This window comes from Asterias amurensis, chromosome 4 (genome assembly GCF_032118995.1).
Source record: "Asterias amurensis chromosome 4, ASM3211899v1".
In the NCBI taxonomy this organism is placed as follows: Eukaryota; Metazoa; Echinodermata; class Asteroidea; order Forcipulatida; family Asteriidae; genus Asterias; species Asterias amurensis.
This window is the reverse complement of record NC_092651.1, coordinates 1,019,677-1,046,944: the sequence shown is the minus strand read 5'-3', so window position 1 is coordinate 1,046,944 and position 27,268 is coordinate 1,019,677. Positions and strand designations below refer to the sequence as shown.

Below are 27,268 nucleotides of genomic sequence, written 5' to 3'. Positions count from 1 at the left end.
TATTGAGCTTGGCATGACTCTGGTGACTTAACCGCACGAACTTGATTTTGATGTTCTGAACCGCTGGACCATTAACACCCCACTTTCAGGCTATGAAGTATTGCAAATGAAAACAATGATATAGACTGTAGACAAGATTTGTCTCATATCCGTAAGAATACTCTGTGTTCAACAGAATTGAATGATCATCAGATTCCAAGTCAACATCAAATGTTTTTTATTTACATTCAAGGTATTATTTTTCAAGTGAACACACAAGACAACCCGGAAGGGGGGGGGGAGTATTGTCCAATCGTTTGCAAGCACAGTTTTATAATAATGCAAGGTTTTATGAGCACTTACAATTGGTAAGGGTGGTTGGTTATGGTTATAAAATGCTTGAAAATATTACTTAAATTTTACACTTTTTAATGGATAAGTCCCAAGTAACCAAAGTTGCTTGCAACCAGGATGCGATTTATTTGAAAATGAAACTTTAAGGGGGCCAAATGCCTTGCACTGTTCCCCCACCCTGAGACTGCTGGACTTTTGTTGAGTCATGAGTTTACTGACCCAATGTTAAAACTACTGTAGTTGGGGCTGCGGTTATTACTGCGGTCCGATGTTAATTTTGAGCTGTGAAATTGTTTTCTCTGGATTTCAAAACAACAAATGTCAAACCCCAGTTTAAACAACTGTTAATTTTGTTACGTTTACAACAAGTTGAAAAATTCTGTACCACTGTACTGTTAACATTTAAATATGAATCTTGCCCCCGACAAGGATTTTAACCACAAGGACTGACATGTACGCACAAGTACACAGAAATTGTAAGTGATATGCCAACAATGTTGTTAAGATACCACACCATTATACGTAGGTGGCTTAACCTGGCTGTACTTGTATGGCAATGATATGTGGTTAAGATACACCTACAAATATACATTCTCTATACTCTTAACATAAATCACAACAAAATATGTGTATTATAGCATACGTATGTCATTATGGAGTGTTCATACCTGTGTCAATGTTTAAGTTCCTCCAACCACAAACCATAATCCTTAAAATAATAACAACTTTCTATTAGAACAAATTTTACTTGGAGAAATCCAAATAATAAATTCATGAGAAGAAAATGAATGTAAATCAGTAATAATGGTAGCCACAGCATACATGCATGTAGTTTTGTCAAAGTAATAATTATCGTTGGCACCAATTGTTGTCAACAAAATCAATTCAAATGCTACACAGGTGTTATAAAATCATCGCTCATCAGCATTTTAAAAAAGCCATCTGCCATATTATTACCACAGCTACAAAGCAGAAGAGATAAGTTTTGAAGCCAATATCAGCTGAAGATTGATTTGAGATTCTACACCTGATAATCTTTCATAATAAGACAAAACTTTAACCACCACCCACAGTAGGTAAAGTGATGGCATGGTAACTCAGGTTGTGATCAATGTTAATCTTCCTGATCTGCACAGTCTACTTTGCAGTATGATGACTGAACTTGGGTTATCGGATTTAATGAATAGAAGTAAAAAACCAGCTGCCCTCAACATACATGTATACCTAAACCCATTCAGTTTATTGGTACACTGTGATGCTATTAGGCATCCTAGTGAATGTGCAGTCATGCATGTATCATTTGTGTCACAGTTCACAATTCGATTAGATCTTGAGTTTTATTTTTGTTATTGTCAATATTATTATTTTTTTTATATTATTATTATTATTAAATTATAATTATTTTCTTATCTCTTCACAGTTACATGAAAGTTTGAAACTGTCAAATCATCTCCATAATACATAAACATGATGGTTTCCTTTACAAGTGTGGCCTGATGGTGTGGGTCATAATACCAACTCTTAAGTTACAGCGTAGTGTACAAGCACGAACCATCAATTTGAGTGACTTTGTCCCTCTTTGGGTATCAAACTGGATTCAGCTCAAATGATATTTTTACAATTTGTTTGGTGTGAATGAAGATGGCGCCTAATACCTCTATGCACACTGGCTACCATGCACACTAGACACGTACATGTATGTGAAATATTAATATGTCGCTTTTAAGCTTTTAATCTAGGCTAAAAGCCATCTATACCAATTGAACAATGTATCAACACATCACAGCAGCTGAACGTTCAATCGATGTACATGTAAAGTAATGACACTTGCAATCAAATCGTTTTTTAAAGATTAAACCATATTGATACCTCACCATGCCTCAACTCCCATATAATCAAGAAATTATCACAAATGAAGACTGTTTATCATAAAATCATCTTTAAGATTTTTTTTTTTGAACAAAATTAAGACAATTCCACTTCCTAGATTTCTATTCAACAAAGATTTTTTACTAAAGGTAATTGTTCTACACATACTAATTTATTGAGTTTATTGTTTTCAACAATATGTTTGGAAAACTTTGTGAAATTTATACATATTATTCAACTAAAGAAAGCGTATAACTTGTTGACAGAAAACAGAGCTTTATTCCTCTTGAGTGTCATGTCATGACATGGGGTTACGTCCTGTAATTACCCACCCAGCTACATGTATGTCTCTGTTTAAAAAGGAAAATAATTAAAACATAGGAAGTGCACACCCACATTGTGGCAAAATTGAAAGAGAGCACACCCAAAGGTTAGATTCCTGCTTAGATACTAAGCATGTTGTACTCAATGAGTAGCATGTTGGCCTACTTACTGTGCCTAACAGAATTGGTGAACAACACCAACAATAGAAAGACTGCATAGGATGTTAAGTTTAACACAAGTGAAAATGCCATGCTCAAGTAATATTCTTAACACAATACTATGGACATGTCAATTAGTTATCATGTAGATTGAACAAATCAGTAATCTACATTGTAATTGTAACACACTATTATTTAAACAGAACATATCATAAAATGTTGCAGCAGTTATAGGCTCTAGGCTAAGTAAAACATAAAAGGCAATAAAATGTTTACATAGCAAATAACATAGCATTCAGGGATGCTCAGGCACAACTAACATACACACACATTATGTGAGGAGTTCCAGTTTCAACATGAGTGAAGTACATCAACGGTGCATCCAGAAGTGCTGATATGCACTTACCCTGATTTAGGATACAATATCAGAGTATGACTGCTGTCCGACCTTATCATGCAGGGCCTACTTTCACAAAGCAGTTAAGCAGACAATTCTGCTGCTGTAAATTTCTTAGCTAAGCAAGAGATGAGTGGGGTACCAGTCATGGTAACTGTATGGTATTCTGAACGGTAGACTATTTATGACAAGCAACAATTTAGCTAAGTGTCCAAATATAGTCTCTTCAAATAATTATTTCTCCACTTTTGCAGGGGTAAACATTACAATTTCTCTGAATAATAATAATAATAATAATAATAATAATAATAATAATAATAATAATAATAATAATAATAATAATAATAATAATAATAAGTGTCTTCTTATATAGCGCTCAGGTCCGTTACGCAGTGACGCTCATGGCGCTTCAACATTATTACCCCTGGTCACTGGGCCTTAAATCATTCCTTAAACCATCTCAGCTCCCTGTGGAGTATACAGCCTGTGCCGCCAAATATGTAGCGCAATCAAGGCTAATCAATCACAAGAACCAACTCTGCCCTCAAAGGTACCCATTTACTCCTGGGTGGAGAGAAGCAATTACATGTATAGTGAAGGATTGGTCTTGGAAGTTTGACACTGACAGTAGTACTTTTGTCCTTTTAAATTATTTCAAACAAAATAGATAATAGGCCTAAGGCCAAATAAACAAAAATAGCAGTTGATCATCTGGATTTTTTAAAAAAGAGGAGGATGTCGGGGTGTCGTGGCCGAGCGGATAAGAGCACCGAATTCAAGCTCTGATGCTTCTGATGTTCAGCAGAGTGTGGGTTCGAATCCCGGTCGTGACACTTGTGTCTCTGAGCAAGACACTTAACTATAATTGCTTCTCTCCACCCAGGGGTAAATGGGTACCTGTGAGGGCAGAGATGGTTCTTGTGGTTGATTTAGCCGAGTAGCGCATATTAATGTTGCACAGGCTGCATACTCCCTACCAGGGAGCTGAGATGGTTTAAGGAGTGAATTAAGGCCCAGTGACCAGGGGTAATAATGTAAAGCGCTTTGGGACACCCTCCGGGTGTGAAAAGCACTATATAAAAACGGGTTATTATTATTAAAAGGAATTATTACATATATATTTGCTCAAAAGGTTGCAGCCGCGGACAAATACCTGGTATTTTATTTTTTTGCCTAATGAGGCAATTGAAATTACTGAAAACCAAAAATTACGCATTATGAAGCTTGCATGCACTGCCGCACTGTCTTGTAACCCCCCCTTTTTTTTACAGAATGGTTTAGTCCGACTCGGCCGAGGCTCGGCAGTTTGTCAATCCAATAGGCTGGTGCACTTCAGCGCTTGATGACCCCCCAATAAACGTTGAGCATATTGAGAAGTTAAAAACTTGCGATGCGGCAGAAAAACAACAGCGAGTACCGCGCAGAAAATTGCATTTTGTGAAGATGTTTTTTATTTCATTTAACATAAAGGCAATGCCAGCATTATGAATAATTGAGTGTGTGGTAGCCTTGCTCAGGGCAGTCGCATTTGTCGCTCCGAAAAGACGCCGCTGTAAACCCAACCGTATACCCTGTGCGTGGTGCGTGCGATCACACTGCATGAAACACCCGTATACACACTGTCACATCGTACAACTACTGTGCACACAAGTCATCCGCACTCGTACCACTAACCGCATGCGGAGGCCGTCAGGCCGACAGCCTTGTCGGGTCTGTAACTTCCGGGTTTAATGTGTTTCATGAAAAAATTTCCACTAGTGGAAAAAAATGGGGGGGGGGGCTCTCGGATATGCTAGTATGCAGCCCATGAATATGTATATCTTTCGTCAGACCTATCAGACAACACAGGATGTGAGGCAAATGAATTATTCATTTTAACGTCCAATCACCCACTTCCCTTATCACGACCTTTGGACCCTATCATGCTTGCTGAGCGTTCGTGGTGGTGGTGTGTGATGTGGTAATGGTAATGGGGCATGGTAATGAGCTGACCGGGAACTCTTCTCTTATTATAGTAATGAGGTCAGTTGCTTCATCACAGACACTTCAAGGCTGTCGGCCCGACGACCGACGCATGCGGATAGTGTACAGGGGCATCGTGTCGTGCGATGTTGCGCACAGTGCATACGGGTGGGTTTTTATACAGCGGCAGTCTTTTTTCGGGTTGAATAATTCGACTGCCTTGACTTGAGCAAGGCTAAGTGTGTGGGGAAAGTTTTGGTTGTAATATGGTACAAAGGAAACTGCTTGCGCCTTGAACATCTGTAAAGATTGATTTGGCGCATTACAAATACCTAATATTATTATTATTATTTGATACACTTGATCTGAAAAAACAAAAAAAAACGTTGTTGTACATGTTCAGTGCCATTTTGTGAAATTAATATTATGATACCCGATGTCGGGTGAATTAATTTATTCGGGTGAATTAATTTAACTAATCCACCGCACTACCTTTTTTAAAACAAGGCTTATTATAGCTTGCTTTTCCACACAAAATCATCAGCCCGCCAGCCTGACTGGGCAAAGACTCTAGATAAGGGTAAAACTGCAAACACTTTCACATCTCTTCGCTATGTATTTAGGTTAGAGGTAAAGGAAATTATATATTTTGTTGAAAGTAGGGTGTAGTGTCAAAATTAAACTGCAAGTTCAACATTCAATTTGTCGTGTCAGCACCAACCGACTGACTCAGTCTCAGTCAGCTGCCTGCTGCTGAATTATGAGAAAATGCATTGCCAATTTTGTCAGACAATTCAGAAAATGAACCGCACTTACCTTCAGTTTCAGTCACCAGAACTGGATACGACGGGTATTAACGCAACAAAATCTGCAAAATGCGTCTAATTACTTTATCAAAATAAAGAGTACACTCTTTCTCGAGTCAAAATTGTGTTTTGAAGGGGGTAACGAACGTAAAAAGGAAGAGAAAAACTAGCTCGAACAGCCCTCACTCACAAAACAGATGGGCCCGAGCACTACGACTTTTTACATGTTTGCCAACGGAAATGGCACGAAATGGCCAAGTTTTCTGAAGGAAGATGAGTCTCAAATGTTCCTCTATCGAAAAAGTGAAATACTCCGTGAAAACTCGTTCTGTTAAATGTTGAAAATCTGACAATAGTTGATGGTCAGACATCACAGTAAGTTGAAACACTGCGTATCGCCATTGCTGATTTCTAAATTCTTGAAAGCGAGGCTCATTTACATAATAAATAGGTTCAGTCGCTCATCAGCCAATTTTGTTCTGATATTTCATTTACAAATTGTTAACTATTTTTGTTTGCCTTTTTCTTTGAGCTTAATATATAAACAACAATTTCTAATAAAATATAAGTTTAAATTACTCAAACAAAGGCCACATTGAATCATGTTTATGTCTCTGGCTAATCTAATGTTAGACTGGTTAGCGAGTCTATGTTAAATTACTGACTGTGCGCCGTCAAGTCGTCTGCTTTTTAGACACTTTTACTATTTACATCAAAAGCGCCCTCTATGTGCGTAGATAACCATGCGGGGGCGGGATTTGTGGTTGGGTGGTTTTGTTTCTATTTTTCTTCCCTTTTGCCAAAGGCAATCGTCCCAAATGTGACTTTGCTGAAGTTTCTCTAAGAATATATTGTTAGTGTGAAATATATATAACGTGTCAGCTTCATTGTAAGCTATACAAAAAAAGACTACATAGAGGGCGCTGTAAGAATCACAAAGCGCGCATTACATCATGACCCTTTAATCAATACGAGTTATAAATTTATTACAAAATGCAATAATATTTTGGCCTAATTTTGAGCATGACATTAATGATTTTATATATCTTCCTCAAATTTGTTAGTTTTTGTGTATTTGTTTGTTTAATGTTTTCTTGTACTTTGTGTGTACATGTGTTTTTATTTAAAAGCGGATTGGTCATTTTGGAAATGCGCTTAATAAGTATTTTTAAATAATAATGTGGCAAGGCAAGTCAAGAGTAAAACAATCACCTCGACATAAATCCACTAGCTTTTGCTATGAGATTTCACAGGTGGTCTACAGAGATTTCACAATAGTTCTAAACAAAAATGCATTTACTCCATTTTAAAGATCTATATAATATGTAGGCCTCGCATGATTATGAAGAGTACAGAACTTCAGAATCAGCTGGCCATCAAACTGACTAAGCCATCTGTTAAATTATTGTTTATGTGACTATCAAAAATAATCGATTAATTAATTTCTTTTCAGTTTAATTTATTGTATATTGGATATTATTAACCAACCACTGATTCTGTGATCTGAGACAGTAGCAAATATTATGTTAACTTACAATTAATTTGGCAATAACTACCAAATTGTTTTGTTTTCAAATAATCAGGCAACACATTTAAAAGTTTCTATCATTTGGTTTAATATCATTTTTATTCATGTGTTTCTAAAACAATGCTACACAAGACATAGGCTGCCACACGGCTACCACATTAATATTGAAAGTAAAAAATAATCAACAGTTAACAATAAAGTATGTTATACAACAAGCCAGAAGCCACATCACCTCCCCAAATCAATAAAATATGGATTGAGTCGAATTTTGTTTTAGATTTCATCTGGGCACAGGAAAAAGAAGGCAGAAAGACCTCTATTAAAGGAGACTTATGACACCAAAGTCAATGAATTACCAAATCTTATTTTTGCCCCTAAGAAAAGATGTTTGAACCCTATTCCAACCCTTATCAATGTGCATACTCACAAATTGCCGATTTAACAAAAATGAGAAGCCCGAAAGTCCAATGTGCATCTTTAATCTGCAAAAATAATAAACTAGGACAACTTTATTCAGAATATTTTTCAAGAATAACCGGGATGATTAACGATTGTGGAAAATGTTAATCACTGTAAAAGTGGGTTTCAATTGAACTCCCAAATAGTTATGGGAAATGCCAAAAGAGGACAGCATAATTTTGTATTTTCTTCAGACTTCATCAAAATTACTGTCATGATGAGTTGTTTGGTAAGGAGATTGCTAACAAGGTAACAGCTTTTGTAGAACTTCTCTTGTGTAAAACGCAATTATTGAACATCTTGAAGAAAACCAAAGTAATGAGTACATGATACCCACTAATAATTAATAAGTGTAAAGGCCTGGGGCCGATTTCACAAAGCAATAAAATTCATCGCAAAACAAATTTTCAGTATCACCATAGAGATTTGTATTGTGACATCAACTACGATTGATTTGAAGTTACGATCAATTTGAGATCTTTGTGAAACCGGCCCCTGGTCACACAGGCATCGATAACGAAACTGTAATCAATATATGCCCTCGATTGGTTGAACAAGCGTGGGCATATTCTGTGCGGAGCAATTCAACCAATAGAATGCCTTCTCTTTGCGTTATCGTCTCGTTATCACTGCAGTGGGACTTAACTCACTTAAATAACACTTGTGTTCATACAAGACTTGATTGATTGACTCATGACTAGGTGTCATTTGAGATAACTATTTATATCCATGGTTGTATTGTTTTACCAAACCAAGGTTTACATTTCAAATGTAAGATTCAATTGGCTTTGTTGTATTTACAAAGAGTATAAAAGCAAAATCGAATTCAGAGCATGAGTCATGATCACAAATCTCCCCTTCCTGGTGCACTGGTTGGCATGGCAGTGAAACAAACACTGAAGAAGGGGGGCACACACAGATAACCTTCAACACTCACCAGAATGTTTATGGCGATTCCAAAAAGTAGAAGTGACAAAATTTACCGCAAATACTAGTTTGGTGAATTCATATTGACAAATCAATGTCAAATAATTTCAATCATTGTATTTTATTTTAACAGATACAAAGTTGATATGAATTCTTTGTTCTTCATTACTGCTTCCTTTCAATGGAAATGTATAATTTGGTGTGTTCATCTCATGATGTTCAGATGGTTTCTGGAATGTTAGCAAAATTACAATAGTTGAGGTGATGTGAACTAAAATTGAATGACAGTGTGCTATCAGCATGACAGTGCCCGTTCATTAAAAGTACTTCATACCTAATCCTACCACAAAACCCAAAATGTATCAATGGCATAAATAAAACACAAAACATAAGAAAAAAGAAGATAGCTATTGTACAGCAGTTGAGAAGGCATAAAACTAATACAACTGTAGACCATGTCGTATTCTTTTTAAAAATGTTGTTAAAACTTTGGAGCTCATATCTTTGGAGTTTTTAGTCTTAAAAATTTAACAGTGTTTCTTTAAAAAATACATGGTCTTCTCTTACACCAAAACAAGAGCTACTTTTGTGTATTACATATTCAAGCACAAGAAATTACAAAATATAACAATGTTTGTACATGATTCAAATCAATAGCTAGGAGACCTCAGATAGAGTCTAAGGTACAGCATGAAGGGAAGGTGGTAGTCTCCATTTCAATCCTCACTGATTTACTGCCTTATAAATCGCCGACATGTCCTTCTCTCCAAGACCAAGATTTTTTGCTCTCTTAAAAAGCTGAAAAATTCATAGAAAAATGAAAAATGTAATTACAACAAAAGAAAGAATGTTGACCATCCAATTACAAGCAGTATTCCAAAAACAGAAACGTACAGAGTGTGATGTTTATATAAAGCCAATACTCTAGGCCAAATTTTACTGAGCTGCTTAGCAGAAAAAAATACTCAACACATTTCCTACCAAGCACAGGAGGAAATCAGACATTTTGGCTGGTAACCAATTTCTGGTAAGCATAACTATTTGTGAGCGATACCCCCATTCCTTCAACCAGACACAACAACTGGGCCTAATTTCATGGCTTTGCTTGTAAGCAAAGAATCGGCACTAACAGAAGCAGGGAATTCCGCACTTACGTCAAGCGTACTTCATGGGTGAGCAGGGAAATTGTGCTTGTGCTCATGCCTACTTCACATTACTAGGCATTCTTCAATTCCACAACTTGCACAGAAATTTGGCGCTTGCTCAGTAAGGGGAGAATGGTGATCGTTAGCACAGTATTCAGCCGTAAGCAGAGCCATGAAATTGATCCCACCTCTCATAATCCCTTCAAAAAAATACACCATAACATAAAATACCTCATTGACAGCTGCAGAGACTGGGAGTGGTTGCTCTACTTGGTCAGCTAGAGCCAACGCAAGTCTCATATCTTTCTGCTGGTACTTCAGTGGAAATGCAGGAGGAAACTTATTGGCCAATATGGCTGAAAAGAAAAAGACAAAAGAAATAAATTGTTTGTTGCCACGTTCCACACTGTAACATAAAAAAAATGATTTCATGTTTCTTACACTGGGTTTATGGTAGTTATACAACAAAGATTGGAAGAAATCCAGCTTGTAACATTAGCAGTAACACAAGGGCATGGTCATTAGAAATATATTGAACCTATTGGGTTCAAGTCCCGGTCGTGACACTTGTGTCCTTAAGCAAGAGACAAAAAGTGATCAGACCAGGTACACCTTGCAGGACAAAATATTGAGCGCTTTGATACCCCTCTAGGGATGTGATAAAGTGCAGTAAAAACCTATTATTATTATTTTATATTATAATCCCACTGGGAGTTGAAAGTAAGAATTGAGACTGGCTATACCTTTGCCCTTTCCACTGATGAGTGGACTTGATATAGCTCCAAGGTTTAGAACATCCAGGAGTGTATCTTGACTAAGACCTGCCCTTTCAGCTAGCGCCATTCCTTCAGCAAACCCACTCATGATGCACCCTGTGATCATGTTGATGATGATCTTCATTTTAGAGCCATTCCCAACGTCACCTACACAGGAAATCATGATATGAATGTACACATGTTTCAAGAGATTGTTCATATTGTTGACCTGATTTCACTCTGATGGTTCCTTGATATATAGCTGCAGAGCCCAACACCATGGCTCTACTTACCGCAAGTAAAGAATCAGCACTTACGGAAGCAGGGAAGTCCACATTTACATCAAGCGTACTAAACAGGTAAGCAAGGAATTTTTGCTTGTGCACATGCGTACTCCATATAACTAAGCGTTCTTCGTTTACACAGTGAGCAAAGTAATTTAGTCTTGCACAGTAAGCGGAGAACAATGATTGTAAGCGCAGAATCAGCGGTTCGCAGAGCCAAGAAATTGGGCCCTGGTCTGTCAATTACACAGTTATTCTTAGAAAACTAAAGACTTAAGTATCATGTAGTTGTTAATTTATTGGGTGACTTCAGTTGGCAATAATGACTATAATTCTCCTTTGCTGTATTATTGTTCTTTTCTTAAGAGGTACTTACCAAGATAAAATGCTTTTTTGCCCATAGCTTGAAAGCATGATGTACAGTCTTCATAGAGTGTCCTATCTCCAGCTGAAATGACCACAAGTGAACCTTCCATGGCTGGCTGGACACTGCCTACTACTGGTGCCTCTAAAAACCTACCCTCTCGCGCTGAAATAGCCTAAGGAACAAAACCACACACAACAGTCAATATCAACAGTCAAATTTACACAAATAAATTTATGTTGCAACAAAAACTGACAATAGCAATATAACAACAATTACTCTCCAGTAAAGGGGCTAATAACACCTTGTAGCAAAAACTGCCTACAGACATGATAGATAACTACTCACCCCTTCTACTCCAGTGACTGTACCGATATCCACTGTAGACATATCCACCAGTGCCTTGCCCTCCTTCATACCATCCAGTACACCATGCTCACCAAACACAATCTACATAACAGTTCAAGTGTAACTATCAATTAGACACATTTTAGGAATATCAAGAAACAAACCACAAAGAAACTGCTCTAGTAAATTAAATCTGTTTAGATATGTTCATAAGTTCTGTTGTTGTTTTTCAGGGGTTTTGTTTTGTATCAGTTACATATATATTATGTATCAGTTGAATCATATTTACTTCTCAATATTATCATTAAGTGTTTATAAAAAAGAACTTGCTGGACAAATTCCTTCCTAGCAACCTAATCTTTTTATTGTAACTAACCTATTATAGTAGACAAGGTTACTATTATTCCCATATCCATTGCATTTTTAGATGATCAACATGACAGTGCATTCCACTAGTTATACAAAATAAAAATGACAATTTGTATATAGCCATAATCTGCTTAAAAATCTGCTCAAGATGTTTGCTTGTACTTACTGCTCTAAGAGCTTCTGAATCCGACACCATTGAGAAAACAATGTCGCATGACGACACAAGATCAGATACACTCTTGGCTTCTGTTGCACCAGCTGTTACAAAATCTGCACACTGTCAACAAAGAAAACACAATGAGGAAAGTTAGCAACCTACGTCAACAATTTATAGACATACCTGAACCAATTTTAGACATACTTCAGCTAAAAAAAATGCTCACCAGTAAAAGAGTTAGTTGCTAAAATACCATCTCACATGTAGCATCTGTGATTGGTTTCCTGCTAATTGTTGCTCAACAGAAATTGTTTAACCAATATTTTCTCCAGAAGCAGCACAATGAAGTTGGGTCTTGGTGGTGACACCTCTCACTTCTATTTTGTTAACAGTAACATTTATTAACCTTCTCAGTTTCAAACTGAAAAATGGTTTGTAATTGTAACTTTTCAGACTTAATGCCTTTTATGAGCATACGTTGTTATAGAGTGTGCAGCATTGCCTTAAGTTATAGGCTGCAAGTTGCTGAGCAAAGTCTAGACAGGATAACTATCATAACTATCAGCCAATGGCTCTACAGTTTTTGTTTGACATTGAGTGAGGCCACTTGTTTATTAAAGTGCAGGTACAGTACATAAAACAGGAATATGTCTCGTCATAGCTACATGAAAGAAAGGAGTGTCACACTGTTTGTTTGTTTGTTTGTTTGTTTGTTTGTTTGTTTAGATGATATTTCCATTAAGGTAACTCAATAAACTCCAACAAGGGGATGTAAACACATGGAAACAGTCAAACCAATGTTGATTATTCTCAGTACAAATGGCACAAAGCTTGATAAGACTCAGTATCATTCCTCCATGATTGACTTAACCCTCCTACATGTACTAATCATTGAAACCATTTAACTCGATAGTTGTTTAGTTTCCTTTTTAAAAATCCATCAGGGTTGCTACTTGCTTCTCTATTTTTCTCTCTCTCCTAATTGTATGTACATGTATTTGTTTTCTTGACTGTTCTTATTGTCTGTACTTTAATTTTTACTTACAACATTAATAAATGAAAACAAAAATGAAAGGTTGTGGACTGTGGTGGCACAGAACTCACTATGTGCCACTGTATGGTATGGTTGATGTGTAACTCACTGTATGGTTGCTGTGTATCTCCACATGATATCATAAATGCAAGATGGCACAGTTATCATTCAATACCACAGTGGATGGTATTAAATGATCAGACAGTAGGGAAGTTATCCAAATAATACTAAGTTAGAGTCATCTTGTCAAAAATAAATTTATACCTGATGGCTTTACATCAATTGCTGTTTATATTTGCTTTGTTACTGTGGTACCATAGAGCAAGGACCAGACTCTATAGTAGTACAATTCAACCCTAATGAAGTATTGTACTCTTAAGTGACGTGTGTAGAAACACAAAAATGCTACAACCTTTGGGATTTACTAGTAAAATAGTGAAATTATTAGCATCCCCTGTACTGTCAATGATCCTACACTACTGAGGTTGCTTTAAGTCAATTCTTATCCATGCGAGATTTAACACCCACAGCATAGTGCATAGACTGTTAATTATTATGCAAGCTAGAAAAAAATGGACTTTGAATGATATTTTGTGAACGTCTATTTGTCCAACTATTCAAACACTCTCTCAACAAACTGTGTCAGGGTACAGAGTGCCACTAAACCTTTATGCCTACAAACAACCTGTACAAATAACTGAGTTAACGGGTAACAAGCAATGGAACCTACCCAGACACCCCCATTTTTATCAATGAAACACTCCAAAACCGTTTGGTTGTTGATCAAAGGAGATGACAACAATAGCTCTGTTATTCATTATTGGAGCTAGCTATTAAGAGACTTCACAATAGTGCCACCATGTACTTGTAAGTCACATGTGGGGGTAACTGCTATAGTATAAAATTAGTATTATTACCAAATAAATCATGCGTGATTATAATTCAACTGCCTATACACAACTATTCAGCTCAGCTCAAGACTTCACCGTTCGTTAGTTGTAGTTGATGAGAAAATATAATGACATGTAGTTGTCAGTGTGTCTTCAGAATACTAGCATGGAGGTGATACTAGCAACATGAAACTGAGTACTAAGCAACTTTAAGTGTTCACCTCCGGATCATTCGACTGAGAGGACGGTTGAGTTTCATCTAGATAGCAGTGTTCATGTATTGCAGTAGGTTGACAAATTGATGAATAATGACTACATGCCTGTACCAGCTTGTGCTTGGCATCAACATGGCATGAGCTGTGACACCAGGACTACTCAAAAAAGCTAAATTTTCAAACCAAACTGTACTGTAAGGTAAGAATTCAAATTATTTTATTGGTTAAAACATGTAGGGACCTTTTCAAAACAATGTGTTAATTTTATTTTTCAGTCTGAGTACATGTACATCTTTTAATCAGGCCTTGAACTTCGCTCTTGAAGGGGCAAACAATTTTGCTCTGGTAAGGGGCACTTTTATAAGGAAAAGCTCAACAAAGCAAAAGCACAGGGCACCAAGGCAACTGCTGTGGGTGCAATGGATTAATTGGAGACCTTTTCACCTCATTTGAATAGTAAAATTTAATGTTAGGTATCATGGTAATATACTCAAACTAATCATAAATGAGTGGGAGTATTAGAAGCAACAACAAATACAATTGTGATCACCTACAATTACAAAAGTAACTTAAGAAATTGTCTACAGTGTTCTTCTGATTTGAACATTTCATTTATGGAAAAAAAATGTTCATTTTATTAAAGATCAGTTTCTCAAACCAGATGAAGTATTTCTAAGTAGAGACATCTCTCAGGAATAAGACGTTATAAGGAATATCAACAGGTTCAAAAGCTAAATGAAACTAAGAATCTGTATTTGGCATGGATATTAAGATTTAAGAAAATTAAAGCATTAAGAACATAACAAGGTTCTTCATCTTTAAACTGTTTCTGTGATGTCACTCTATTGATGAAAGTGTAGACTATTTTGTGACTGGTGCCCCACTCTAGTTTTGCTTAAATGAAAGAAATATTTTCTGCCTGGTTATCAGTGGTCTGGGGGTGTGTCTAACAGTTGGCTACTCTATGTACATTGTAAATGTGTGACTCTCCTGGACAACTGCTGAAACCTTCATCATGATATAGGTATTAAGATTATGTTTAGATAAAAGTGTCTGACTTCACATGAGTTTTATAAATGAGCATGCTTTGCAGGGCCCGATTTCATAGCATTGCTTAATGATTTTGTGCTTTTTACTATTTATGCTATTTCCATTTCAAAGCGCTGCTAATCGTAAAAGCAAAATTGTTTTTTTTACTGAACTCTTGGACACTGAATGCCAATATTGAGTAGCAAATTGTTATTTTTGAGTAAAAACTGACACAATTTGTGTAGCATTTTGCTCTGCTATACAAGGGGAATCGTTCTCTTGACTTTCAACAAAACTTGTACATTACTACTATGTACAAACACTATGAGTCATAGGATAACTAAACGTGACACATCCAAGTTCCTGCCTTTAATTAATGTACTTTAATGTATGTACATGTACTCGGTGAAGTACAGTAAGGTACATCTACACAAATTCAATGATTGAAAATCTTGAATAAGTACGAGTTGGTCAGCTCCAGCCCTTTTCACACAAAACCAATTAAGCAGTCCCTTGCTCCATTTTAGCATGGTTGTAAAATTTTCCAAATTGCACGTAGTGTGAGAGGATAACAATGTTTTGACTGTCGAAGGTCCCCAGTAAAATCTTTGTTGTCCTTCATGGACATTGCTGTCCTTTCAAACAAAGTGTATTTGGGAAACAATTAAGCAAGAATGTTTAAATTACGCAAGGGACCCTTGCTTAATTGCTGTTTTTTGTTAAATTACAACCACGTTAAGCTCATAATGTACTCATGTACTCTTTTCTTCTACAGATTTGTTAGTATGGAGTGAATGACTGATGAAGAGAGGTCCTACACTAAGCCATGAAATGATGACACAACAAGTGCTGTTCTTCGTGCTGACTAGCTACTTGGTTAGTACTACTAGTGGTTATATCACCAACCATACCAATCTTGTGGATCAGCAATGTCCTACAAGATGCTTATGCAATCAGGAAGTGGTTGACTGTAGCTATTTAGGGTTGGAGGAAATACCAAATGTACCAGTCAAAACAAAAGTACTGATTCTAACAGGAAATAAAATCAAACGAATTGCAGACATGGATCGACTCGGCAACATAGAGGCACTCTACCTCCATGGTAACAAGATTACTGATGTCACAACATTATTAGCAGCCAGCTTTTTGAAAATCTTAGACGTATCAAATAACCCTATTGGTTGTGACTGCAAGTTACAGATGACGTTAGATTCGTTGAGTAAGCAAAACATTCAACTTGTGAATTTAGACAGTACAAAGTGTGCCTTTCCAAGGCGTCTGTATGGTCAATCGCTTAGTGACTTGATGATGGGAGTGAATGTTTGTAATAAACACAGACAGCAGAGGGATGATAGTGAGGAAGATTCGAGACATGGAGGCGCGATATGTGAAGGTAACCCCTGCAAACATGGTGGTACTTGCGTCATGAGGCCACATCATACCTGGCAGTGTGTATGCCAGCCCGAGTACCAAGGAAAATATTGTGAATGGCGCACAGGAGACATGTTAAGTATGACTGTAACAGATGTAACAAGTTGTGATATTGAAGTCAGATGGTCCATAGATGCAGAGGATATCATGGACTTCCGCTTAGTGTACATGGAGGACTACATCGAATTCAATCCTCAAGAAACAAAGGTCTCTTTGAATGGAAGCAGTCGTTGGTATAGGATTGAGCAACTCAAACCTGATACAACTTACACAATCTGCCTGGCTGCTTTCAGTTATACTTCTCGTAAGAGGTCACCTGGTAATATAATAGAAGAGGTGTGTCTCCTACAAAAGACGGACCCTTCGCAAACCACTCAGCATTCCCGCCCTAACAGACCTCTCACAGACAGCGCAATGCCAGTACCTTCCCTTGATGGTGCAACAGATGACAAGCTGGACCTACAAACTATCATGACAATATTTGGAGTAATTCTCTGTATTTGTCTGGTCCTTATTTGCGTAGTTGCAATACTTTATGTTATTCGCCTGAGGGGTATAACCTTAACCCGTAGGGGTAGACACCGTAGGCACTCCCCACCTAATGTAATCAATGTTGAAAACCCCACCTATGGTTCAACAAGTTCACCTACACCATCTGTGCAGGATATTCCCATCGGAGAGTCAGGGAATGGGATAGTGACTCAAGACAATGATGTTCCATTAATACTGGAGACTAGTGGGAATATTGTAGGAGTACATACATGTAGTAATCAAGATGTGCTTGATGAGTCCACAACAAATGCTTCACTTACAGCAACGTTACAAGATAACACATTGAAAACCATACAGGATCCTCAAGACACTCTCAGAATACAAATAATAGACGAGGAATTGTCTCATCATGAGAACATGCAACATTCGGTCAATGACATGAATGAATTAGACAATCCAGAACAACAAGTTATACAATGTTAGCTCAGGTGCTTTTAACTACATGCTTAAAAATAAAGCTGGAGGCAAATATTTGTGATTACTACACTAGGATTTATCCATGTTGAAATTCTGTGGATGTCTTTGCCAACATTGTGTCTTGGAAGAATACCCAAAAAAAAACAATCATCAAATTTATTAGAAGCAACTCAATAGAAGCAACTCAATAGAAGCAACTCAATTCAACTTATGCAACTTATAAATGTACATAGATTTATCCAAATGTGTAAATCCATTTCTCAGTCTGAGCTTTGATTTTTTTATTGTGTTTTAAATTTGATATTATATGAATAAATATATTTTTGAAATAATTTTAGGAGAACCTAATTGAAGTTCTATTCACATTAACTCCCATGAGTTCTTGACATTTAAGAGCAAACTTTATGAGGCCTTGTCAAATGTTTGATAGAAAGAATTTATATAACATTTGTAATACTGTACAGCTGCATTGTTAATCCTTTACGAACAGATAATTAATATGGATAAAAGAATAATTGACAACTCAACAATGAGTCCACTTTTCAACCATATTCCTAGAGATGGTTACACAATCAATCATGTCTTCCATAAACCAGCTGATTGGTTTAGTTTACAGCCAAAAATATACTTTCAACAAATAACTAATGAATAAATGATTGGCCATGAGGTCTCAAACAACCTTTTAGAACCAAGTTGGTTGTGGCAGTGTGATTAAGGACTGAGGACAGCCACAACCACGCAATGTTTTAAACAGCCGGTTAAGACCAAGTCATCACTCTTTCATTAACATTCTATTCAGATTTTTGTTTGTGTTGAAAAGCATAGTTATTTTTGCGCAGGAAAATCTGTAAAGCTTGTCTGTTTTTTTTTTTAGCCTAAATTTTCAATTCATGTTACATTATCAGGCCCTTTCCATAAAGGGTATTGGATGAGATTCAATGGTTGTCCCTTCGAACACATGCCATTAGATAGTTACATTGAGTATCGATATGTATTGATTGTGCACCACATTATTAGTGCATGCGTAGACTTAAGAACCAACATGCATATATGGCTATGACCACCGATCGCACATTCACAACTTACGTTTATGTCTTCAACAGTTATGTGACCTTCTTTCAACCAATAGGACTGCCCATCAATGTTGTTCCAGTTCATACTTTGGACATTGTTTAGTCCTCATTAAAATCATGGCCAAATATTTGCAATCGTTTTAAAATGAATGGTGTTATCAATAAAATATGAAAAACTTAATATTGACTGACCTTTGCCGCAGTTCTGTTCCACACGGTGACCTTGTGACCTGTCTTAATGAGATTCATGGCCATTCCTGTTCCCATAAGGCCAAGTCCAATAAAACCAATCCTATACAATAAGATAATTGCATAAATACACTGTTAAACATAGGTATAACTGATGATGATTTCAAATTTACAATAGCCAGGTGCTAACAAGGCAATGTTGTACAAGTATACGTTTTAATTTACACTGTTTACCAGTGCCCAACTGCTTGGATTGGACTTGGAAAAATGCAGTTGTCATCAGTTAAAAATCCTGGACCTACATCTTCAAAGCTGTTTGCCTGTAAGCATTTTTGGAGCTAGCTACAGCAACAAAGATGTGTATTGGCAAAAGTGTACTTTACAATATTTTCTGCTTACCAAGGACCCACTAGTTTTATTACCGTTCTTACCAAAAGTAAAGCAAAACACACACTAACTTCCCCGAGATTCTTGTTATAGAAAGACCTAACAATGCCAAGTGTTTAAGAAAAATTCATCTTGGTTGTATATGAAGTAAATTGCAACACAATTTGAACACTAGATGTGCCCTGTATTAAACAGTGTGTAACGATATTCATTTAATTTATATTTCATAGAAGCAACATTTTATAATTTCTCAATATTATCTGTTCACATTAGTTGTGAAGGTGTTTGGATCCAAATAACCTTGCCAACATGTTCCATTTTCATCTACTCCCAATGTTTTAATTATAAAATCAGTTCAAAATATCCGTACACGAAAAATAGCCTATTTTGATCCCCATTTAGTTTCTTACTTTTTGTCCGTTGGTACAATTTCTTCTTTCTTTTCCTCTGCCTTATCAGCAAGATGTGTTTGAAAGCTGTTATAAAGACTGAGAGAATTGAAGGACAACCCATTGCCTTTGGGTTTCTTACTGGGTGATGACAGCGTACTACCTGCTAGCTGTAACACAAACAAGGGGGAAAATCACATTATCGTATTGACATGGTACAGCATTAGGCATAAACAAAAATATGTTATATTGGCGTAACGGGCCCCCCAAAATAGGGTAGGTAGGTAGGGATTTTTTATTTTTGTTCGCCTCCCAGCAACGAAAATTATGTTTTCTAATTGTTTAAGCCGGTAGTATACACGATAACAAAAGCAAACAAGGCTTCACACAACAAATCGTGTATTTTCTTGATGACATTTATTTTATTTTTATGTCTTTAATAGATTTTAATCATTAAAAGTTATCCCTTGAAAAAATCAAATATCCAGGGTCGGCCGTATTTTTAGGGTACGTCGGGTTACACCAACATGATTTTTTTGTTATGCCTTAGTAGCAGCCACTAGCACCCATAGCAGCCACACACTGCTCAGCAGCCCCCCCCCCCCATAGCAACCACACACCCCTTGGCAGCCACTTACCCCATAGCAGCCACTCTCCCGATCAGCCACTACCCCCCTCCAATAGCAGCCACTCCCCCACCCCCAAAGCAACCACACATCCCTCAGCAGCCACTCTCCCTTGTGGCTGCTGAAGCCCCGGCAACCATAGATGCATAGATAACTTACCCTCTTCTTTGGGGAGGCATACGTAAGTTTGGTCGGGGTGCTATCTACATTAGAATCTTTGTTCGACGATCGACCTCTCTTCTTGGTGGGTTTTTCGACTGCTTCTTTTTCTGGTGAGGCTTTCCCTCTGTCATCAGGTTGTGAATTCAACTGAAGAATATGATAAAGTAGTTCCATTACGTTATTTTGTTTGGATCAAGTTTGGAAATGACAATAACAGAAAAAAAGCTTTTTAGTACTCATTCATCTGAAAACGTTTTTATTGCTACTTAGTTCTGGTTGTCAATGCTGTTCATTTGTGCTAAGTGAACTTATACAAATTTCCAGTTATAAAGTGGCCGAGGGAAAATAGTAATTGGTGTAAATCCACTTCCCAATCCAATTGAGGGTTAGAATAAGACAATGGAAGATCATTGAAATTTAATTATAGTTAACACCCGAGGTGGTTCATTTAAAAGAGGTTGAAACATTGTGTAACATTTCTGTAACATTTGTCTTTATTGTGAAAACCTTATAATTGACTCAATTATTGAATTAGTTGGTGGGAGCTAAACTGGTAAGAGCCCTGGCTTTTTAATCAAAAGATTCAAAGTCTAGCTCTAGAAAATTACCCAGTCAGTTTTCCCTGGTTATTATAACTTTGTCTTACTTCTACAAACTCACAAAGTTCACTGTCTATTTGAACAACTGATATCTACAGACTTTATTTAGTATGCACTTAGAAGCAATAATTCCCAGTGCATATAAGGTGCTTTTATTAGTGATTTCATTTAATTTCATCAATTAATTCTGGTTGCTAAGCCAAAGACTCCATCATTATACTAGCCAAGAACCCCATGAAGAGAAAACAAAGAAGGAAGTTTCAGTTTTAGAATTGGGAGAAAAATCCAAGAATCATTTCAGGGAAAACCTTTATCAGGTAGAGAATAAAAACCCAAACCAAAAGTGCCCTTAGACAGGAATTGAACCAACCCCATCATAATCACATTTAACTGTTCATGGAAAGTACTTTGATGCATTGTTCATACCTTTGCTTTGCCACTCAGAGGTTCCCTGGAGTAGTCTTTCATGGGCTTTGATTTGGGTGGAAAGATTTCTTCATCGTCTTCAGGATGAAACGGGGACAGTGGAGATGCCTTCTGTATAAATCAATTGTAAAAAAAACCCATTAAAATCATGGCTCGTAGATCTAAATAAATGAAAATTATGAACAAGGTAAGTTCCAGACAGGTGAGCATGGTAACGGTTCAGAAAACCTAGAGATAAGTGGTTAACATCAATCTGAATAATTTGCCAAGCAAGGTGTGAAGTTAAAATCCAAATTATTATGGTGATTTATAAAAATCATCTTAGCGCTTTGTGCACTCAAATCCAGGGCTCAATTTCATAGTGCTGCTTAAGTATAAAATATTAAGCAGGACAAATAAGCGGGATACCAGTAACATATTGGAGATGTGTCATGGGAATTAGCCTGGTAACCTTATTCTGATAAGTAAAATTTTGTTGTGCTTAGCTGCTTTCATTTCTCAATAACTATAGCACCTTAGCAAGTAATATTTTAAAGTCACCTGGAAAAAAAAAAAAAATCTGCTTACGAACAATAAAATAATTTTTTTAGTAATTGTTAGTCACGATTTATGTTTAAAAAATAATTAAAGTTGTTTGGGGGGCTGACTCCACCTACCCCTTTTGTGACGTCAATCGAGGCAGACTTTGCCTGCAATGCGTATAGTAAACACACGTGCAAAGTACATGTACGTCCAAGACGTGAGTTGGTACATTTCAAAAAGTGTTTTTCTGCATTCAGCAGCAATACACCTGGTCAGTACATGTACTTTGCAATTGTGTTTACTCTACGCATTACAGGCAAAGTCTGCCTCGACTTACGTCACGAACAGCGCCCTCTCAGGTCGGGTCTACTCTTAAATTTGTAAATAACATGAGAACAGATTTTTTAAAACCTTAGTTAACTGTTTATTCACATTCCACTCATCAAAACACATATATTAGTGACAAAAGCTTTATTTTGAAAAAATACCACTTCCAGGTGACTTTAAGGAAAGCTTTCTACTATCTTTATCTTCAAACTGTAAGTTTTGTAAATCTGGTGATATTGTGTTTGGTGTTGAGCTCTATAAAATTGGACCCAGATCACATTAATACAGAATGTTGAAGTGCTTTGCTTGGAGTCTGACCTTATTAGAATCCTGAGTAATGGCTTCCTGGATAGCATCCATAGCTTTCTTGAATTTCTGTCCCTTTGCTGCCTTAGACAACCTGTCCTTGTGTTCAAGGTATGGACATAGATTCTCTGCTCGTACCCAGGCACTAAAATAAGAAAAAAATACATTATCTGTAGGAGCGTCACTGGGTGACTAATACAATTCGAATTAACCAAATTCAAGCTGTCTAGTTCTTGATATGAAAAAACCCTGTATGCCACATGCGGAGTTATATTGGAAACAAATTATGTTGTCAGGCATCAATCAAAGATTTATTGAGAAGGCAGGAATAATTGTAAGATAGTATTTATTTACTGCCTTGACCAATGGTCAGTTGATAATATGATGAAACTTAACCCTAGTAAGTGTCAAGTCATGATCTCATGCTTTCGTAGAACAGAAATAAACGTGCCTGATGCCTGAGGTCTCAAAATCAAATTCATGGAAAATCAAATTCATGGAAAATGACTTCTTTCTTTTCTTTCTCAGAGGGAGCTGTTTCTCACCATGTTTTATACTATCAATCACTCCCCAGTACTCGTAACCAAGAAAGGTTTTATGATGATTATTATTTTGAGTAGTTACCAATAGTGTCCACTGCCTTTAAACAAGCTAATTGTATTAAATTGTTAGGCATTCTTGTTCAAGAAGACCTGAAGTGGAACACTCAGGTTGGAAGTATGTGTACCAAATTCAATAGGAAACTTTACTTTCTTCGCATGCTCAAACATTGTAATCTCCCACGGGCTGACCTTGTTACAATTTATTGACAGTATGTCAAGCCCACTCTGGAATATGCCTCCCCTGTGCGGTTTTGTAGTTTGACAAAATCACAAAGCGAGTGCCTTGAGGGCTGCAGCGGAAAGCTTTTCATATTATTCTTTCCACTGACGTAGTCAACTCTAAACGTTTTAGTGAAATCTGCCAGACACTTCAAATTCCACCTGTTCTTGCCAGGCTTGAAAAGCTCAGCCTTAATTTTGGGAACGCTTTGCTGAACTCCAACATTCACAGTGGTTGGCTTCCTCCTAGGAGAAACAATAACTTAAGAAATTCCGACCATTTGTCCGCTATCAGATGCCGTACTAACCGCTACAAGACAAGCACTATTCCATACCTGGTTAACCTCATCAACAAACAATACCTTTTTTTTCTTTTCTTGGGAAGTCAACCACTGTGAATGTCGGCTTAATCACATCTTCATTCAACTGTTTGTTTATTTTTGCTGTCCTTACTTTTAATTGTTTTTAACTGTTGTCGCAACGCTTTCCAGAACTGGTTAGAGTTTGTTCTGTGATTTTTATGTTTTTTAGTTATTCTGAGTCCTTTGCCCCGTTACTTTATATTAGGGGTCTTTTGTCATTTGTGCAATTTAATGTTTTATGTGTTTCAGTCAAATTACATTTAACTATCTTTTTATTGTATTAACTGACAAATTGTAAATTTAAGACAGCAATTCAGTTTTTCACTGCTAGTGTTTTTTTTTTTTAATATTCAGGGGTCGAAATTAAGTGTATTTTCATGGTAGTCAGCAGGGCTAGTAACCAATAATTTTTAGTAGCCCTGATGAGATTTTGTTAGCCCGAAAGACACATTATGTCTCGCGTCACGGCTCAAACTTTACAATACACCATAGCACAGTTCTTTGTTGTTTGTAATGATGATTTTTGCATTGTTTTTCCACTAGCCCGTCGGGCTATCAAACTGGAAAAATCAGTGGCCCGGCTGTAAATCTGGTAGTCCTGGACTAGCGGGCTAGTGGCAATTTCGACCCCTGAATATTGTTGGATAAATAAACCATTAATAATATTGGGAACATATAAAGAATGTGGAATGGTCAAATAATATTTAACTTCCTATACTAAAGAAACTTACTGATCCTCCGTTCCAAAAAAGAAAACAAAGTACGTAATTTTCTTGCCGGTTGGCTTCTTGACATGCTTCCATGGTTTCACAATCTACAAATTCAAAATAAATCAATGATTTAAAGTCAAAGTCACCTTGCTATTAGTGATACAATGGTGCCCCTATCAAGAAATGATACTGAGATCATGATTACAAATTGGTTTCTTGATTAAAGGCAGTGGACACTATTGGTAATTACTCAAAAGTAACGTAGTATTCGAGAAAGAAGTAATTTTCCACGAATTTGATTTTGAGACCTCAGAATTACAATTTGAGGTCTCGAAATCAAGCATCTGAAAGCACACAACTTCGTGTGACAAGAGTGTTTTTTCTTTGATTATAATCTCGCAACTTCAACAACCAATTGAGCTCAAATTTGTGTTTTTTATGCATATGTTGAGATACACCAATCGAGACGACTGGTCTTTGACAATTCCCAATAGTGTACTGTGTCTTTAAAAGAACAGATATTGAGATTATGATAACTGATTGGTTTAAGGCTATAGTGAGAGTCACTGCTTACAAGAAAGTCTAAAACTTGGATCCAGGTTCTGGAACATAGGTCAAAATAATAAGCTCTACAAATACAGATTCCAAGGAGCTTTGGGCAACAGTATCCTAATCCTAGAGTAGATCAATGATAATGATTTATTTTTTTGTAATTGTTGTATATTTGTTATCACCAGACATAGCTTTTTAAAATACATATATCAGACTGAAATGTTACGCCCCAAGGTTCATCAGATCAAATATTACTTACCCTTCCTGGCCAATGTGGGAAGCTGCTTAATTTAGCCCTGCAAAATAAACCAAAAGACAAGAGTAAGTAAAAACAGTAACAGAAAAAGCATTTTTTTACTGTGTTTTAATCACTAAACATCCATCTACCATTCAAGTAGGATGTTAAGTTTGTGTATTTTTTCTAATTTTTTAAATTTTTTTGAAATTAATTTGCTCGGAAGGAGAAGTTTGTGCAGCTTAAATTGAGTAGAAATTTGTTCTTGTATTAGTATTAGAGGCCACAGTTTGATAGATATCATAATAATCATGAAGCTTCATCTTAATAATAAATGGGTTATAAGTAAAATGATTCTGTGTGAATTATGCACTATGCATTAGAGCTAGGGACAATCTTAAGATTGAACTATGATATGAGAAGAAAGAAAAAAGAAAATCTTGAGGTCGGTTCAGAAAACTTGACAGTTCAGGCAACTCAACGGTTCAGACAACTCAAAGATATGCCAACCATTCACTTCTCTTTTGATAGAACCCGAATCCTTTTCCAAGTTGTATTGGTCAGTTCCACATTTGGGGGAAAAACTTGAAATACCGACTGTGTCCACTTCCCTTCAAAATAAAAATGTAATCCTTTTGCAAATTGCATTGGTCCTTTTTATGGAGTTGCCTGAACGATCAAGTAGTCTTGGGTTGTATTGTTGAACATTTGGCAGTTGAACATTTAGTAAAGTGCATAAAAACCCATTGGAAAACATTTGTAAGGCAAAGCAAGCATGGTATAGTATCATTTGGAATTAATTGTCAATGTCATCATTAACTGAATAGATATTACTTATTATTCAAAACCAATAATATTTAGAAAAAGCTGATCAATGTTTCTCCACTAATTGACAGATCACCAACCTTGGATCCGAGTGGACAAGAAACAGGTTAACACAGTCACAGACTCAGCTAACCATCTTGTACTCCAACCAACTTGTGATCATTTTGGTTGATCTAATGTACGCAGGTCAACTCGTACTCCAGACACAGCGAGGAAAGTTGTCTGGAGAAAGTTTAAATTTTTACTTGAACATTTTTAAAAACATCAGAAGTTAAATTTCAAGAGAACAGTGCAACCCCACTCCAGTTAGCCTTGCCAGTCTCACATACAGTTCGAGGTTGTTGGCAGCAAGTTTCAACCAATAATCTCAAGAAGTATGCTGTGTGGTACGGTAGGGTAGGGTAGGCAATGTTGAAAAACAATTACGAAATACGAGCACAACCCACAAGTTTGTTTGTTTGTTTGTTTGTTTAGATGAGTTTGATAAAGCGATTTAATAGCAGAGAGAAGGGTTATTTATACAGTGTACTAATTGGTTACTGCTTGAATTGATTGGAGTACGAGTTTGTTGAGCCATGTTGAGCAGATCGATTTGGTTGGAGTACGAGTTGACTGGCGAGTGAACCACATACACAGACAAGATCCCATTCCCAATTCAAGGACAATGGACACATGGCAAACGTCTAAAAACGTACAAAAACAATCCTCCTTTAACAACATTTTAATATAAATGGGTTGCTTATTACCATACGAGATCTCCGAACTTGAATTCCTGTTTTTCTGGGTCGATAACAGTCTTTTCTTCAGCAGATTCTTTTTGCTCAACGACAGGGGTCTGTTCTTTCTCGTCCGCCATTTTGCACGCCAATTTCAGATTTTCAACTTTTGCGGCGTGGGTCAAGCGCCCTCTGTTGTTTAAAACGGCAAACTTCCTTGCCATGCGTGAAAAGCTAGCTGCCGAAAGCCGCAGAGAATAATATTTTTGATTGTCATCTAATTCTCTGA

At 36.7% G+C, this 27,268-nt stretch overlaps 3 protein-coding genes across 5 annotated transcripts in view; 1 reads left to right on the top strand and 2 right to left on the bottom strand.

Moving 5' to 3' along the window:
• The window catches only part of LOC139935754 (uncharacterized), a 103,690-nt gene extending 97,457 nt beyond the window's left edge, over positions 1–6,233 (bottom strand). For both annotated transcript variants that reach the window (XM_071930316.1, XM_071930318.1), the window contains exon 1: positions 5,860–6,233. The gene's annotated coding sequence lies outside the window, so the exon portion shown is untranslated. The remainder of the gene's footprint in view (positions 1–5,859) is intronic.
• A 1,207-nt stretch (positions 6,234–7,440) lies between these two features.
• On the bottom strand, positions 7,441–27,165 carry LOC139935658 (uncharacterized). Of its 2 annotated transcripts, none has more exons than XM_071930159.1 (14): positions 27,010–27,165; positions 25,463–25,499; positions 24,673–24,755; positions 22,771–22,903; positions 21,604–21,714; positions 20,576–20,725; positions 19,812–19,960; positions 19,018–19,117; positions 12,195–12,305; positions 11,660–11,761; positions 11,324–11,486; positions 10,652–10,831; positions 10,140–10,264; positions 7,441–9,561 (listed from the first exon to the last, which is right to left on the bottom strand). In XM_071930159.1, exons 1-14 carry the CDS (start codon positions 27,117–27,119, stop codon positions 9,487–9,489), a joined length of 1,629 nt encoding a protein of 542 aa, XP_071786260.1. In that variant the 5' UTR covers positions 27,120–27,165; the 3' UTR covers positions 7,441–9,486. The 2 variants fall into 2 exon arrangements, with proteins under 2 accessions (XP_071786260.1, XP_071786261.1); XM_071930160.1 differs by having other exon boundaries at positions 21,604–21,711.
• On the top strand, positions 14,056–19,009 carry LOC139935659 (vasorin-like). Its single transcript, XM_071930161.1, has 2 exons — positions 14,056–14,522; positions 16,128–19,009. Exon 2 carries the CDS (start codon positions 16,154–16,156, stop codon positions 17,756–17,758), a length of 1,605 nt encoding a protein of 534 aa, XP_071786262.1. The 5' UTR covers positions 14,056–14,522; positions 16,128–16,153; the 3' UTR covers positions 17,759–19,009.
• Positions 27,166–27,268: the final 103 nt, after the last annotated feature.